The sequence below is a fragment of the Prinia subflava genome, chromosome 6 (assembly GCF_021018805.1).
Source record: "Prinia subflava isolate CZ2003 ecotype Zambia chromosome 6, Cam_Psub_1.2, whole genome shotgun sequence".
In the NCBI taxonomy this organism is placed as follows: Eukaryota; Metazoa; Chordata; class Aves; order Passeriformes; family Cisticolidae; genus Prinia; species Prinia subflava.
The window spans coordinates 19105213-19121211 of NC_086252.1; the positions used below are offsets into that span (position 1 = coordinate 19105213).

Consider the following 15999-nt stretch of genomic DNA (forward strand, 5'->3'; position numbering starts at 1 on the left):
TGCAATAAAATCACGGAAGTTGTGAGAACTGTTAGAACACTAAATGGCTTAATCTCCTAAGGAAGCTGCAATAGTTCAAAATTAATTAAACTGTTACATGAATCCAAAACAGGCATTTCCAAATGCCAAGTTTTATTTGAGGACATGAAGTCTCTCCTCTTTAACTCACTTAGTATGTGTTGCCACGAATATTTCCATAATAACTAGAAATAGCTTTAATCTAAAACTAGTTTACTTCTACTTCTTATCTGTCCCACCAGGCAGACTAGTTGTAGTTTGAATGTTTCCTAATTCAGCTTACAATGTAACAACATAACCACTGCAGCAGACAGAACTGGAACAAAGAGAACTGTTTCGTTTGGTGATTTGCTGTGGGTTTGCTGGGTTTATTTCACGTGCTGTCCTCCACCACCAAATGAAGTGTTAGCACAAGTGGACCTAAAGAAGCAGAATGACTGCAGAGCATACCTAATAAAACTGCTTCTATTTTCCTTATTCAAAATCACAGCTCCAACAGCATTTTAAAATCTCAAAATATATTATGAAGGGTCCAGTTCACTTCACTTTATAAGAAACTGTGAACACTGAGCTAATGCAACTCGCTGCTGGATATGGGAGCTACAGCAGGTGTAAGTTCAGTTGCAAGCTCCACTTTCAAGTGTACTTCGCAAGTTTATTTTTCTTTACAGTATGCTCTCACATAAGCACAACTCAGACTGTGAGAAGAAATAAGAATCAATAAGATATATTTTACAGAATTTAAATTTATCTAATGGCACCCTGTAAATTCAGCATATTGCTTTTATCAATTGCTTTGAAGAGTTTTAAAATTTTCCCAAGAAAAATCTCTTACCTAGTGACTCCTTTTTTGTATGCAGCATCATCTATTGTTTTTTTAAAAACCTACATCCTATTTCAGATATCATTGTAAAATGGGAACATAGAGCTTTGCTATTAATGCATTCAGGTGGTCTTAAGATAAACCTTAAAAAGATCTTCAACACTGAAATGATGAAAAGACATCTGTGAATTTTGTGAAGCACATAAAATAAATATAATTTTAAAAAATATGATGACCCTCAAGAAATCAGAATTTTTAAGGTAGAATGGATCAGGAGACAACACATGCACTGAGACCGCTTTCTGGTAAATGCAGAAAAGGAGATGACCACTGTTCCACCCCACTAGAGCAAACCTCAGCTACAGCCCATCTACTGTGAAACTCAGATCACACAATCCCAAGCAATTTCCACTGTCAGCAGGCAGCAGAACTCTTGGAGTACCATAAACTGTGACCTAAGTCTTCAGATTCCATGAACTTGACAGAGGGGAGGAAAAAACACCTGAGGGATTAGAAAAAGGAAATGTTGAAGGCATGGGAGAAATGAAAGCAGGAAAACCCCAAACACCTACCTGTGCAGGAATACAGATAAAATGAGGAATAGGAAAGAAATACAGAGAAAAATCATATCCTCTGGCTCACTGAATAATTAAGTTTGAAAGATATATCCTTGCATAAACACCCAAAAGTTCACATACCAAAAAGCAGGAAAATGCAAAATTATGAATGTAGAAGTAGGTCCTAAAATTGCTAACATAGACACATACTCAAAGTCAGTCACATTAAACAACCGAGAGATTTTGCTGTAGAACTACACACAAGCTATGTCAAGACCAGCACTTTCATTTCAAGTGCCCCAAGCATTGAAAAGCAAATCTGCTAGCCAACTATCTTTTCTTCAGAAAAACTTATTGTTTGAAAAGCAAACAAGTCATGACTGAAAGAAAGCCTGTGTTCAATTGCTGAAAACAAAAACTGCCTAAGTTGTAAATAAATTAGTTCCTTCTTTTAAAACTCAAAGTACAAGCTTGAGGTATAAAAATTTGAATTCTTAAGAAGTAGGGGGGTTAATTGCTAAATTTGTTGTAGGTTACACAGTCTTCAAGTAAGTTCATAGAATGTTAGGGGTTGGAAGGGACTTGAAAGATGATCTAGTTCCATCACCCTCCCATAAGCAGGGACACCTTCCACTAGATCAGACTGCTCAAAGCCCCATCCAACCTGGCCTTGAACACATGCAGGGATGGGACAACAGCTTCTCTGGGCAGCCTGTTCCAGTGCCCCATCACCCACAAAGTAAAGAATTTCCTCCTGATATCTAATCTAATCTCTTCCAGTTTAAAGCCATTGCCTCTTGTCCAGTCACCACATGCCCCTGTGCAAGGTCCCTCTCCAGTGGATGCAGCACTCCAGGAGCAGAGGAGAGGGGCAGGATCACCGCCCTTGATCTGCTGGCCATGCTGCTGAGAATGCAGCCCAGGATATGTTTGGCTTTCTTTTAGGCCACTTCTTGAGCTTGTCCAGGTCCCTCTGGGTGGCATCCCATCCTTCAGGCATGTCAACCACCCCCCTCAGCTTGGTGCCACCTGCAGGTGTGCTGGGGGTGCACTCGACCCCTCTGTACGTCAGTGATGAGGATAATAAATGACACTGGCCCCAACAGGGACCCCTGAGGGACACCACTTGTCACTGATGTACACCAGGACTCTGAGCTGGTGACCTCGGAATGCAACCATTCAACCAACTCCTGATCCATCCAACAGTCTACCCATCAAATCCATCTCTGCCCAGTTTAGAGAGAAGGATACTGGGGGATCGTGTCCAGGCCTTACAGAAATCCAAACAGACGCTGTGTCCACCTCCCTTGTGCACTGACACAGTCCCTCCATTGTAGAAGGCACTAGGTTGGTCAGGCAGGAGCTGCCCTTGTTAAAGCTATGCCAGTTACCTCAAATCACCTCCCTGTCCTCCACGTGCCAAGTTATGTGTGGATTCTTAAATGTTATAAATGCAAAATATCTCCCATTTATTTAACAGCTAATTAAGCAACTCTGTGTTAAATATGAACATACACTAGGAATGTGAAAGTACCACATATTAGTAGCAAGAGTGATGTTAAGAGATGCAGAATCACAGTAATAGTTAAGCAAAACCTACAAAAATATAGTAATAGAATTCATATTAATTATCTCACATATCAACCTTCATTTACCTTATTAAGTTTCAAGATCACAAGTGCTAGTTCTAATTCAGTCAATCACCATTATTATATTAAAAGAAACCAGAAATAACTTAACAGTAATAAATTAACCATTCACCTTCCTTGGGCTGAGCCATAACAGGTGTTTGTGTCTCCTTTGTGTAGGTAACGATTTCTCGAGGAGGAAAGTCAACTTGTGTAATTTTGGCCATTCCAAGTTTAACAGGTCCACGTCTAAATAAAACCAAATTAAAAATCAGAAAATCAAATGAATTTTCTTATTTCACATTTTGCCTAGAATAATAACCAAGTCATTATGTCACAGCATTGCTTAGTCAAACTTAAATCCAGTGGAAACTTTGAACAAGTCACATGATTATGACTATTTTATCATTATTATTTAAAATCAGAACTATTTATACATCTGTGACAAAAAAGATGTGCACATATAAATACCTGGACATTGGGATATAATTATAAATTTTTGCTCTTTATGCTTAACCAGAATAGTGCCAACATATATGATATAACTGTATTATCAGGGCTACAGATCTACTCACAAGTCATGCTTGTACAGTAACAGTTCTAGGATTATAGAGTTTGAAAACCAACTTAGTTATACTGAAGGAAAAAGCATTTTGTAGTATTTTAATTTTGCTGCCCTTTTTTGTCCACCTCTAAGATACTATCCAGAATGCAGAACTCCCAGGCTGACCTGGAACTCACAGTGACAAATAATTTATCCACAACACATTGTTTCAGAGCACAATACTGAAAACCTCTGAGCTTTCTGACTTTAATAAAGGTAGATGTAGCTAGCAACATGTAACACATAATATATTCCAAAACCTGCATGTTAATTCAGTCATTGTAGCCTTCTGTAAAACCTAATTGCAGTATGTACTGTAATAATACTGCAGTGATCCAACAATTTACCTACATCAGATTTAGGTTCTTATTATCCACTCCTCTCCCACAATAAAAGCAGAAGAGTAACTCCTTTAGAAAGGTTTTGGTGGGCAGAATTATAATTCTTAGCACACAATACAGACTTTAATTAGTGCTTGTAATGAGCTATAACTGTTATAAGCATATTTGTAAGAAAAGATGGGAGTTGCTCTGTTTTTAAATACAGTCATGCTAACCATTTAAAATAAATTACTCCCTGAAGTTTACATTTTGTCAAAGTAAGACTCAAAGAAAACAAAACTTATTTGTGTTCATTGGAAATAAGCATCTAATATATATTAAATTATATAAAAATTTCCCACTGCAAGCAAACCATGCTGTCTAGGGACAGCGAACTTCTATTACTTACAAAACAGTTTCTTAACAACAACAGCTACAAGTCTTAAAGGAAAAAAGGCTCATACTTATTATCCATAAGCATATGAAAGAGGGAATATAAGAAATCTATGCAATACCCCAGATCGGAATCAGAGTGGAGCTGAAGAACTGATGGATCAGTATCCCAATGCAGCGTCCTGGTACCCCAGGTTGAACAATCATGCAGCATTAGCAAAAAAGGCCAGAGATTAGTGAAGCAAATACACACTATGAAATTCTAAAGTTACAGCAAGCTTATAGTTATTTCATTGTTCATAAGAAACAAGGCAATGCAACATCAGTTAAGGGAAATCCAGCAAACATTCGATGCAATAACACATGCAGTAAATACAAAAGTTAAGAAGCAAACAGAATTCAGAGCTATTAGCAAAGAATTAAATTATTTTAAAGGTTGAAAATTAAAGGTCTGCAAACAAATGTTGCCTTAATGAAAGGCAAATAAAAGTATTTTAAATACTGGTAAGAACCACTAAAAACTTGAAATTCCGTTTAAAATATGTTCAGATTTGTTCAAGTTATACGAAGACAGATTTGTTAACATAACATAAACTTGCCCAAAGCAGTAAATATGTGGAGGAAACTGTCACACTGGTAAAGGAAATGAGTCAACACATAAGCCTTTTGGTAGTGGGGCAAAAAAGCATTTCCACTGGGATAGAAAACTGCTAGAGTTTCCAAGATGTGACATTGCAGTAATTATGGGTTAAGCACTGCCTTGGGCTCGTAAGTGTCATCTGAGTTAGAGCCAACTCCATCTAAGACACTTACAATCTCTTATAAATTGTGGGCTTTATATTAATAACATGTTTCAAAGTCATGTGGAATAACAAACAGAATGGATCCATTTCAAGTTGTACTAGAAGAAATAGGAAGGGGGAAATCAATATTCCCTCTACCTTCATTTTTAGCCTTCATCGCTTCTGCAGAAATTTTCATGTAGTTCACTAGCTATCAGGCTTGGGCAGAATTTTAGAAACACACTTGTAAGACATTAGCAGATTAACCTGTACAGTTTTTTTCTGACATTCTTGTACGTTTATCTGCATTTTTTTGAAATAATGTTTCTGAATAAAAAATAAAGAATATGCAATATTTTACTACAATAAGTCAATAAAAGACAATTTTACATTTTCATCGCATACGAGGTAACTTTTTTATTAACCAGGTGCAGAATTCCTGAAGTTGATCTGAAAAATATACATGCAATGCTATAAAGGCTCATAAATATGGGTGTGCCATGCACTACCTTGATCTAGTGGAAAGTATGCATTAGGACTACTAATCATAATTTAATTCGGAATTACAAATCCACCATCTTCATATATAGCCAGTCAACTGCATCCACAGCAATAGCTTAATATCCAAATCTCAAAAATCTTTTCATATCTTTTGTGCATCAGAAAACACATTATTTTAGCCTAAAGTTAATTACTTTGAGCATAATTATTCATTAGATCTCTGCTATCTTTCCTGACCAAAGGGATTTGAGCTTAAGAGTTCAATTTGGTCCCTGAGACTTGAAGCTGGGTATTGCTTATATGTTGTTCAATCACAAGCAAAACCAAACCACCTCCCCAACCTTCATGTTACAAATGCCTTAGCTTCAGATTCAGGTCCTGCATCACCACAATACCTGGCAAATATTTTGTCAAGTTTTTCAATCATGTTTGAAAGGAACTTGGGGAAAAGGCTATAAAGATAAAACGCTCCAACTTCTGCACCTGATTTAACACCTAGCCCTTAATGAGGTATCTTTCCTGCTTTCAAAGCATTATTTTCACTTCCAAAAGTTGCTTCAGTTGGCTGAGGGACAGTCTGTCTTTTAAAACAGTTGAAGCTAACAAGTAGTTCAGGAGATACAGTTAAATATTTCTTAGAGATATTCTTTTAAAAGAAAGGTAACATTCTAAGATAAAATTCACCTATTATATATGTACCAAAATGACACAAAATACTTTTTCTTTTGTTTTCCACCTTGTTTTGCCTTCAGTTAAATGAATTTATCTACAAGCTTCAGTGAACAAATTTCCCGTTCTTTCACATATGTCCAGATTTCTCTGTATTTAGGCACTTTTCCGACACTTCCTACATCTCTAAAATACTTTCTGTTTTAAAACTAATTCTATGAAGCATCCACCAGCCTAAAAGTAAGCCAGCTGTATTCTTTTCTAGTGTAGGACTTGCATTCTTGACTGAGGAAAAAAAGAGAAAGAACCAGCATCAAACTAGGAAGCAAAACTCTTTACTAACAAAAATAAATGTACTATGAAGTAACAGCAGGAGCACAGTCTGCACACTGCTGTAGTACTCACTAGAAGAGCTACTGACAGGATTCAGCATCACAGAGAGGCTTTATAATACATCTGATGTTGGTAGGAGTCATCTGTGAAATGCCAGTGTAACACCAAGGGATATCACACAGTCCAATGTCCCTGTTCAGATGCACGAACTTGCACTAATAAACCAGGACATGGACACCCATCTGCTGGGGGAAGGGGAGAAGCCACTGGTGGAAGAACAAGCAAGGGGACTCCAACAGGGACTCCCTAACGCCTTCCAATTCACATCTCCAATACATCCACATCTCCATGCCTTAAAATCACAGTCCTGAGACAGAGTTAAAGTCTGAAAATGCAGTAAGCCTTTGACACTCAGGATATGGGTTTTCTCAAGGCTTCACAAGAAAATGCATGCATACAACTTTGCACTACTATGAGAACACACCACTGATGAGGTGGAAATAAATTTAGTACACAACGTGGCATTCCACTACAGGTATGTAGCCTATACCTACTGTTTCATACTGAATTTAAATTAGGTGTGAATGGAAAAAAAGTCTTTTCTTTTAAAAAGTCATCATCAAATACTTCTTGTTCTTTTCCTTCTAGTGAACATAAATACATACATAAATATATGTTTTTAAAAGACAATTCAATAAGCAATAAACAACAATTTAAAAGAATTAAAATTTGTTTGCTACTCAATTAAGGAACAATTATATTGGTTAATTAACATGACAGGCAAAGAAGATCATACCTGAACACTGTTAAAAAAACAGTCTGGGTTCACATCTGCTGTCTGCTGTATTGTCTGTTTTAACTTAATGATTTCTACTTAGAAATAGGCACCACATAATCTTTGTTCAGGTCATTATTACCTTGAATACTTTCAGATTAAGATGATAGTTACGCATGCATAATTCACATGCATACAAGACGTTAGTGCAGTATTTTAAAAAGATGTTCCAAAGACGTCTAACCTTTAAACCCTTTTCCAAAACAACTACTCACACAACAACAGTAACTGATAACTGCTGCAGTCACTGCTTTAACTAGACTTCAGCCACAATGGATAGTTACTAAAATTTAAAGTACACTTCACTTGCTGAGAATATCTTATCAATATTAATAAGAGCTACTGCTCTTATTTGCAGACTGTGCATGGGAAACAGAAGAAATACCCTTTGGAGGTAGTGTTTTCCCACCTTATCACCCATATATTACCACTTGAAATATTTAACAGAAATATTTATCTGACTCTTCTTTAGAGCATCATGTCTCAAACCACACCACGCTCAAAGAAATGGTCAAACAGCTGTGACAAGTACTGGCACTGAAAAAACACAAAAACAACTGCGGCTGTACTAAGATGGAGTTATATTTTGACAAAATAAGAGATTGCAAGTGCTGTAGTTGTGCTACACAGATGAAGTAAAATAATGAGAAATACGATTCTGAGTAAGGGAAAAATAAAATCAGAAGTAATGCAAAGTTTGTAGACAGTATCTTTTATTAGATCAATTAGGTATGGGAAAAAGCAAATAGCCTGTCATCCATACCCACCCTCCTTTAGAAAAAGCTGGGAGGAGTGTAGAAGTTAGAGTTTTTGAGTTTGCTATTGTCCCAAGACATTAATTTTACTTCAAACTTGCAAGTTTAAACAATTCCACATGAATGTTGGCAACTTCAAATCAAGCATTTCGAATTTTAAAGTATTTCTGTTAAACAGTCACTTTTGACAGATTCAACACTGTAAGCTCATATTATTATAATCAAGTAATTAACCTTGATTTCTTCTGAAGCTTAATCATTCAGAATCCAAGTACTGAGCAAAGGAACGTGCCAAGGACAGTGACATACCTGGATCCCACAGCACCATCCCCGGAGTCCTGGCTCCCAGCCTCGCTCGGTGTACTCACGGATTTGGAGGACGGAGAGGTAGGAGGAGGGACTAAATAGTGAAACAGACAGGTATCCGCTGTTACTACTCGCAGAGGTTGCACAGCTTAGGATGTTTGTAAATTAATTTAAAATGAAGTATCAAAAAAAAAGTGATGGCAAACCAAAAAATAAATGGATGAAAATGAACAGTAGAAAGAGAGGGGAAAAGACAATGTTAACAATTCATGCTGGACTTTCATGCAATTGTTTGGCATTTATGCATCTGGATCATACAAAAAGACATGGAGGGGAAGACATTTAGGAGAAAATGAATTGAAAAAAATATTTTAACTGAACTTTTGACAAATGATGACACTGATTTTCAGAGGGTAATTTCCACTGACTCATGTTGCTTAAACATAGAAAAGATAGTTGTTAATACAGCTCTGATATTAGCCTTTCTTAAAGATTAGACAATGAATGTGTTTAACTGGCAGTGTTATTTCAAACTATATAATCACCAAACCGCGTACCAAAAGAGTGGCTGCCATCCAGAATCCTGTTATTTTTTTCTAATTTGAATCAAACCAACATTAATCTTGTGTATTACAAGGTTTCTAGTATTAGGTCTTGAGAATGACTTTTTTTTTTGCTTGACAGTAAACAGTCTAGCACCACTGTACTTAAACTTCTGAAGTGTCAGTTCATTTTCTGTTAGTAGATGAAGATGCATTTACCATTTGAAAAGTAACATGCTTTCTGGAAGTGATACACAGTGAATGATATCATGCAATCTGATACAAATACAAAGCTACTTTGGTATTTCTTTCAACTTTTCTTTTTAGAAATGGTCATTTTTTAATGAAACTTAGGGTTTAAACACAAGAATCAAGGGGTGTTTTGAAGGTCCTTATATGCTTCATTTTTCAGCAATATGTAAAGCATTCATTGCTCAGCAACCCCTAAAAACCCTTTAATCAACTGAACACAAATTATTTATATAAACTGCTGATTACTCTGTCAGTGGTTAAGCATGGGAGAACTCTGAATTCAGATCTGCAAGATTTCTGCAGAATTTCCTGAGATCACAAGTACATTGTGAATTCTAAAGAATTTTTCTATCCCATCTCAAAACAGAGACATGGTTCTGATTGACAAAAATTCTCCCTTAATTTTACCAAAGTAACAGTGAATTCTTCAATTTATTAAAATTTCATTTCTCCTAGGGGAGTGACCTTTTTAATAGGTCTTGAGTTGTATTTCATAAATTCATACGTACACATATGTAAGTATATACTCTTACATTCCCCATTTATATAAAGTCTTATACAAGTATAAGACTTTATACTTATATGACTGGGGGCATGTAAGAATATATAAATTCTTCCACTCATCCTCGCCATGCACTGGTTAATCTGGAGCCAAGGGCTGCCCCAGGCCTGTCCTTTGCCATCTGTGCGCATTTTCAGGCCGTGGTGACTCGTGGCCCCAGTGCCACTCGAAGCGCTGGTGCTGCAGCGCTCTCTTGTGGGGAAAGCCATTCCAGGGAAACCTTTCCCAAAACTCAGGTGAGCCCCACTGAAAGACCAACAGTCTTACAAAAAGGCTAGATGGAATTTCACCTACCCCAGAGGATTAAACTATAAAATCTTTTTGAAAATAATTCTGGTTCACTAACTTAAGGCTTCTTATATAGTAAGTATGGTAAATATCAAAAACACACTAACACTGATACGGTCCCTTGTCCCGTAAGAGAGCTCTCTCTCACTCTTTCTCTCTGGCAGTTAACAGTACAGGTATTGCCTTAGCAATTAACACGATTTTCTAGGACAGAATCCAATGTCAGCAATCCCCTCCACTGCAGTGTGAGCACAAGCTAGCTCAGCTGCACACGAGCAGCCCAGCCAGGAGTCAGCATCAGTTCAGGCACACAGCCACTGCATCTGCCAGCACCCCGTCAGCAGAAAAGGAGCTCGTGCCTCAGGCATGCCAACTGCAGGCAGCAAACAGGACATTCTGACTTGATTAAGGATCCATATCAGATCTGGTTATCTCGAAGGGATACAGAAGGAATTCCCTGCGTACATTGAGGGTGTGATTAAGTAGTAGCTGAGTGGAATTAAACACAACATGCAGGGGTGTGCCCTACTCTTGCAAGTCAGCACCTCTGAGTTTTTCATCACCTACTCTAAGCACACACATTGACTTGCTTTCAGGACTGGCTATTCTGTGGCTTTTAGATTCTCTGCCAGATGTGAAGAAACCAACAACCACATACATTCCTACAAAAATTTCATCAACTGCCTTAGTACAGTATCATGCAAGGGAAGTGTTCAACTATTAGTCTAGCAAAGAAAATCTATAGCAGGTCAGAACTGATTACTTAAACATCTGCACACTGGTGCTAACGCAGCCAAATGGAGTCTCTCGACTATTAAAACAGTTTGAATTAACAAAAATGACTGCTGGGGCTGTTGGAGTGTGAGCAGCTATAATGGCATTCACCTTTGAACACTTGAGGATTACACAAAAGCAATTATGAAATATAATCACAGATATATCTCTAAGAAATTATTATTACTTTTTTATTGACAAACCCTGTTGAATAGAGCCCCACCAAGAAGCCAAACTGATAAGCTTTAAACCCCTCTGATTTCAGGGTTAGAGACAAAAAGCAGAGTTGCATTATGTTCCTTGCTTTCATCTTCCATAGGGATGCGGTTAGATGAAGGCAAAAAGCAAAAGCCAACATGCTAACACATCCAAGAGCTGCACAGATACCAATCATCACCCTTGGAAGCTGATTTTTATACTTAGTGTTGCTACTGCTCCATCAAAGTCAGTCAGGTATTTGAGATAAGAAAAACTGGGATGTAAAAGATGCGGAAAGAAACAAGCCAACTTCATACAAAAATATCAGCATTAAAATTTGGCATTGTGGAAAAGAGTAAGGAAAAAAATACAGGAGAACAATGAGCATGAAAAATAGGGGTGGGAAAAAATGCACACATGATACTTACATATTTTAACTAATATACTTCAAATAACCCACTAAGTGTAAATGGTGCTATTTTATAAAATAATGTTATTGAAGCACATAATTTGACATTTATAACAGATTGTGAAGAACAAAAGAGTGTAAAATCCAGACACATAATCCCCAAAAAAGTGACCAGGGAGTTATAATGTTAGTTATATAAATATCTTAATCTTAAAAAAACAAACAAACCATCACCACAAAAAAAAAAAAAAAAAAAAAAAAAAAAAAAAAAAAAAAAAACCACACACACACACACACACACAAAAAAAAAAAAAAAAAAAAAAAAAAAAAAAAAAAAAAAAACAAAAAAAAAACAAAAAAAAAAAAACAAACAACCCCACAAAACATTTCACGCCCCCCCAAAAAAGACTAAAAAATTCCCAAACATTTACTTCAAACAAATAGTAACATTCCTACCAACAGGAGACTCAGGTGTCAACCCCATGCTCTGAAGTAAGGCTTCAGCTTCTCTTCTCTTCTTTTCAAGATCAGATTCTTCTTGTACTGGAAGAACTTCTTTCTTCTGGTCAGTCTAAAAATTATTTAGTAACTAAGTTATAGCATTTAACCTTTCATTTATTTTGAGATCCCACAGGGTTTTTTGTAATACTACAACCTATCATCGAGGTTAGTTATTCAATTTCAATAATTCTGACGGTTCTTTTTTGTAGATAAAGTAAACAGACAGGAATAACAATGTTCCAAAGCTTTGGTACTCTCTTTAAAGGACATATATAAAACGCAAAACATGTCTGCATATTTACCGAAATAACTAACACTTCATGAGATTAGGAGTACCTTTTTTACACTAATCCTAAGCACTGTAAAATGCAGAGTGAAAAAAACAGCCTGCACCTGGCTATGAAAGTATTTTAGAGACAATTATGTGGTTCCTATTTTAAAATGTCAGTAACTGTGTCAAAGACAATAGTTTTCTTTAAGTTGTATCATCTACTAGATATCAAAAAAGTACACCCCACCCTCTTTCATTTAGAAATAGTGCAAGCTCTATTGCAAAAGATGCTGAATACTCCACATCTTTCTACTCTTAATTAGCTGCTTTTTAAAAAAGCAATTCTGTCAATACACTGCTACAAGATCATTAGGACATAATTTGAGCTATTTTTTTCTGCTTTCTGTCTGACTCATGCAGTTGGCAGCTGCCCAGTCTTCATTTAGAACACCAACTAGATCATAACCAAAACACAGAGAAGTAATGAAAAAGTACCCCTAAACATACCAGCAAAAGTTTCTTTTATGAGATACAATTAGTATTCAGGAGAAACAGTAATCTATCACTGATTATCCCATCCTTGAGCAGTGAGAAATCCAGAAGACTTTTAACAAACTAAATGTAACACACAAGTACCATAGACATCCTGAGTGTTGCTCTGGTTTTAAAATTCAGCCTATAGATAGGCCAGAGAGCAGAAGAACAAAGCACATTGTTTGTACAATAATAGTGACAGTCAGATAATTCCTACAGACATCCTCAGAACAGTACTTAAACAAGTTCTTTAAATAACACCAATCACAACTCATTAGGCAGAGCTTTCATGCAATAGATCAGTGATTTGATTAATGATGTCACATGCACACAGACAGTTCTAGAAATCTGAACTTTGTGCTAGTGTAAGATATTAATTTTTTAATCCAGTTTATCATACAGATAGTTGAGAAGAAAACAGTAGGTTTCTATATTATCAGAAAATGAAAGTGCTATATTTATATTAGCTCCAACCATTAAATAGACACTCCCTGAACAGGACACAGAAAATGATTATGGAAACCTACTCTTAAATTTTGGGCAAGTTACATATGCAAGTCTATTTTCAAAGTGAAAATTATTTCTTACCTCTTTCTTCTTTCTTTCTTCCTCCTTTCTCTTCTTCTCCTCTCTAATTTGAGCTAATCGCTGCTTCTTGCGCTCCAACTCCGCCTTCAGCTCACTTTTGTCAGACATGGCTGAAACACTGATCAACACAAATCATGTCACTGTTTGGCTTTTGTTTGGGTTTGTTGGGGATTTTTTTTTTGGTTCAAAGTAAACATTTATTAAAACATTAAGTAGAATTACTATAAATTATAAGGCAATGTGAGTACAAGTGTGGTGGTCAGAGAAAGACATGCATTATAATCTTTTTTTCTCAGCACTGTCACACTGCTAATAAATTGGTGGATCGTTTAAAGACAAAAATGCTACAAAAAGTTTTGCTATGTAACTAACTCAAATAAAAACAAAAAGGTCACCAGCAAAAGGTGGAAAACCTGTAAGTTTAGAATTTCACAAAGATTTAGAACACATGTAAGGAAGACTGTGTGACAGGGCTAGGTGAAGAACTTAATTTTACTGTTTTTAAGCAAAGTCAAGTCAGCAAAGAAAATGCACAAGTGGTCCTACAACAAATGAGGCAACTGTAAATACTTTTACAGTAAGCTTTATAATAAGGATACAAGATTAAGCGTTAGTAACTTGACTATGTGCTAATTCAAGATAAAGAATACTTCCAAGTGTTTGCATAGCACAGCTAAGCACAGAAAGGGATGCAAAACGTTGCAAGCCTCATACGTCTAACCCCACATCTTAGTAAAACGTATACTGGAGTAAACGTATGTATTCCTTCATGTCGGCTGCTATCACTAAAGTGCTAATAAATAACTAATCTATAGTCAGCATTTTCAAATGGCATTCCCGTGTCCCTTCAGAACAGCATCAGGAAAGCGCGTTGTCACCCCATGGACTGCCGCCCGTCCAGTGCGGGCCCGGGGAGGCGAAGCTGCACAAACCGAGCGAACCCGAGGGAAGGGGAGCCCAGCCCGCCCCGTCTGGAGATGACCGCGGTACGAACCTGGTGCCACCAGAGCCAAAGTCCCCACCCAAATCCCACAGGGGCCGTCCCGGGGAGAGCGCCCGGCAGCCGGGACAGAGTCGCACCGCGGCCCGGGAGAAGGCAGCACTCCCAGCCTCTCCCACTCAGCGAGCCCCGGCGCGGGCCGCTCCCGGCCCCACCCTGCTGCCGCAGCCCTCGCTGCCCACGGCGAGGCCGAATGCAGGCGCGTTCCCCCCGGGCGGCAGCAGCGCCGGGCGCGGCTCGGGCCCCTGCGCACCTGTCCGCGGCTCCTCTCCGCGGCTCCTGCCCTGCGCCCGCCGGCCTCGGCCCCGCGCCCCTTCCGCCGCCGCACAAAGGCGCCGACAGCTGGCAGGCGGCTGCCGACGGCGGATGCCGAGGGTCAAACCAGCTCCGAAGGCGTTGCGGGATGCGCAGAAATCTACGGGAAGTGTGGAAGGACACGGAGATCTGTGCAGTAAAACACCCAATACCCCACTCGTCCGCACCGTCAGGGCCGGCAATCGGAAAGGAATTAACACAGGGAACGAGCTCGAAGCGACGGGGGGACGGGGTGGTTCCCAAGGTCCGGCGCCACACCCTTCCCGCGGGGAGCTGGCTGGCGAAGCCACTTAGAGAACAACGACACCCAGCATGCAGCGCGCACCGCTGGGTGGGCCTCTCGCCGGGGCCCTCGGGGCACGGGCGCGGCGCGGCCGCGCGTTGCATGATGGGGGTCGTAGTCTTCCGGAGTGCGGACACACCAGCAGCCGCGCTCGGCGCCCGCGGGGCGCGGGGAGCCAGCGCCACCGCCTGCTGTGGAGTGCACGCGCATGCGCGCCGTGTCCCGGGTCGCTGATGGCGGGGGCGCGCGGCGAGCTCCCCTCACGGGGACTCACGGGGACCTCGACAGCGGCCCCGGGCAGGGCAGAGCGGGCCAAGGCGGGATCCCTGTGCGGGATCTCTGTGCGGGATCTCTGTGCGGGATCCCTGTGCGGGATCCCTGTGCGGGACAGCGCCTTCGCCTCTGCCTTGGCTTCCGGGCAGTGAGGGATGCTCCGCGTTAGGTCGCTCCTGCAGCCGAGCGTGAAATCAGTTGTGTCGATACGGACTCTGATGGAACTATATGGTTTTAACCGTGGGGGTTTATATATTAAACCATATAGTAATCCCTCTAGTGACCTGGGGATAACAAGTATAAAAGCCTGTCTGGGTGTGAGCGTCAGGCCGGTGACAAAATGGCCACCGCAGGCGGTGCTGTGTGCGTGTCCAGCAGTGGCGTTGGGCGGATCCATCGTAAGCGTCGTGCAGGAATGAATTACACAGCTCGTTTGGATACAGCTCCAAACTGGTAGCAAGTGACTTTGCAGTTTCTCACTCCTCCTATAAGTATATTGCCATTTGTATCCTGTGGAAACTTGATACCAAAATCCCGTACCCGTTTTTGGTAACTGCTGGGCTAGTGCTACTGACTTCTATCTCAGTGAAGTGCTGGGTCCCCCAGCCTGCTGATCTGCCAGAACTGCGCTTACCAAAATTATAGGGAAGATTGCTGTAGTCAAGTGGAGCATGTGTTCAAAACA

The 15999-nt window shown here is 39.5% G+C and overlaps 1 protein-coding gene across 4 annotated transcripts in view; it reads right to left on the reverse strand.

The window, feature by feature from the left end:
* The window catches only part of DYNC1I2 (dynein cytoplasmic 1 intermediate chain 2), a 28378-nt gene extending 13314 nt beyond the window's left edge, over nucleotides 1-15064 (reverse strand). Inside the window, exons 1-6 of one of the 4 annotated variants that reach the window (XM_063400526.1) lie at nucleotides 14926-15064; nucleotides 13444-13561; nucleotides 12006-12120; nucleotides 8528-8618; nucleotides 4466-4525; nucleotides 3160-3275 (exon numbers count right to left, since the gene is read on the reverse strand). In XM_063400526.1, the coding sequence (XP_063256596.1) occupies nucleotides 3160-3275; nucleotides 4466-4525; nucleotides 8528-8618; nucleotides 12006-12120; nucleotides 13444-13551 (490 nt within the window). In that variant the 5' untranslated portion in view covers nucleotides 13552-13561; nucleotides 14926-15064. The other 3 variants (XM_063400525.1, XM_063400527.1, XM_063400528.1) reach the window with 3 other exon arrangements.
* Between the last annotated feature and the right edge of the window lie 935 nt (nucleotides 15065-15999).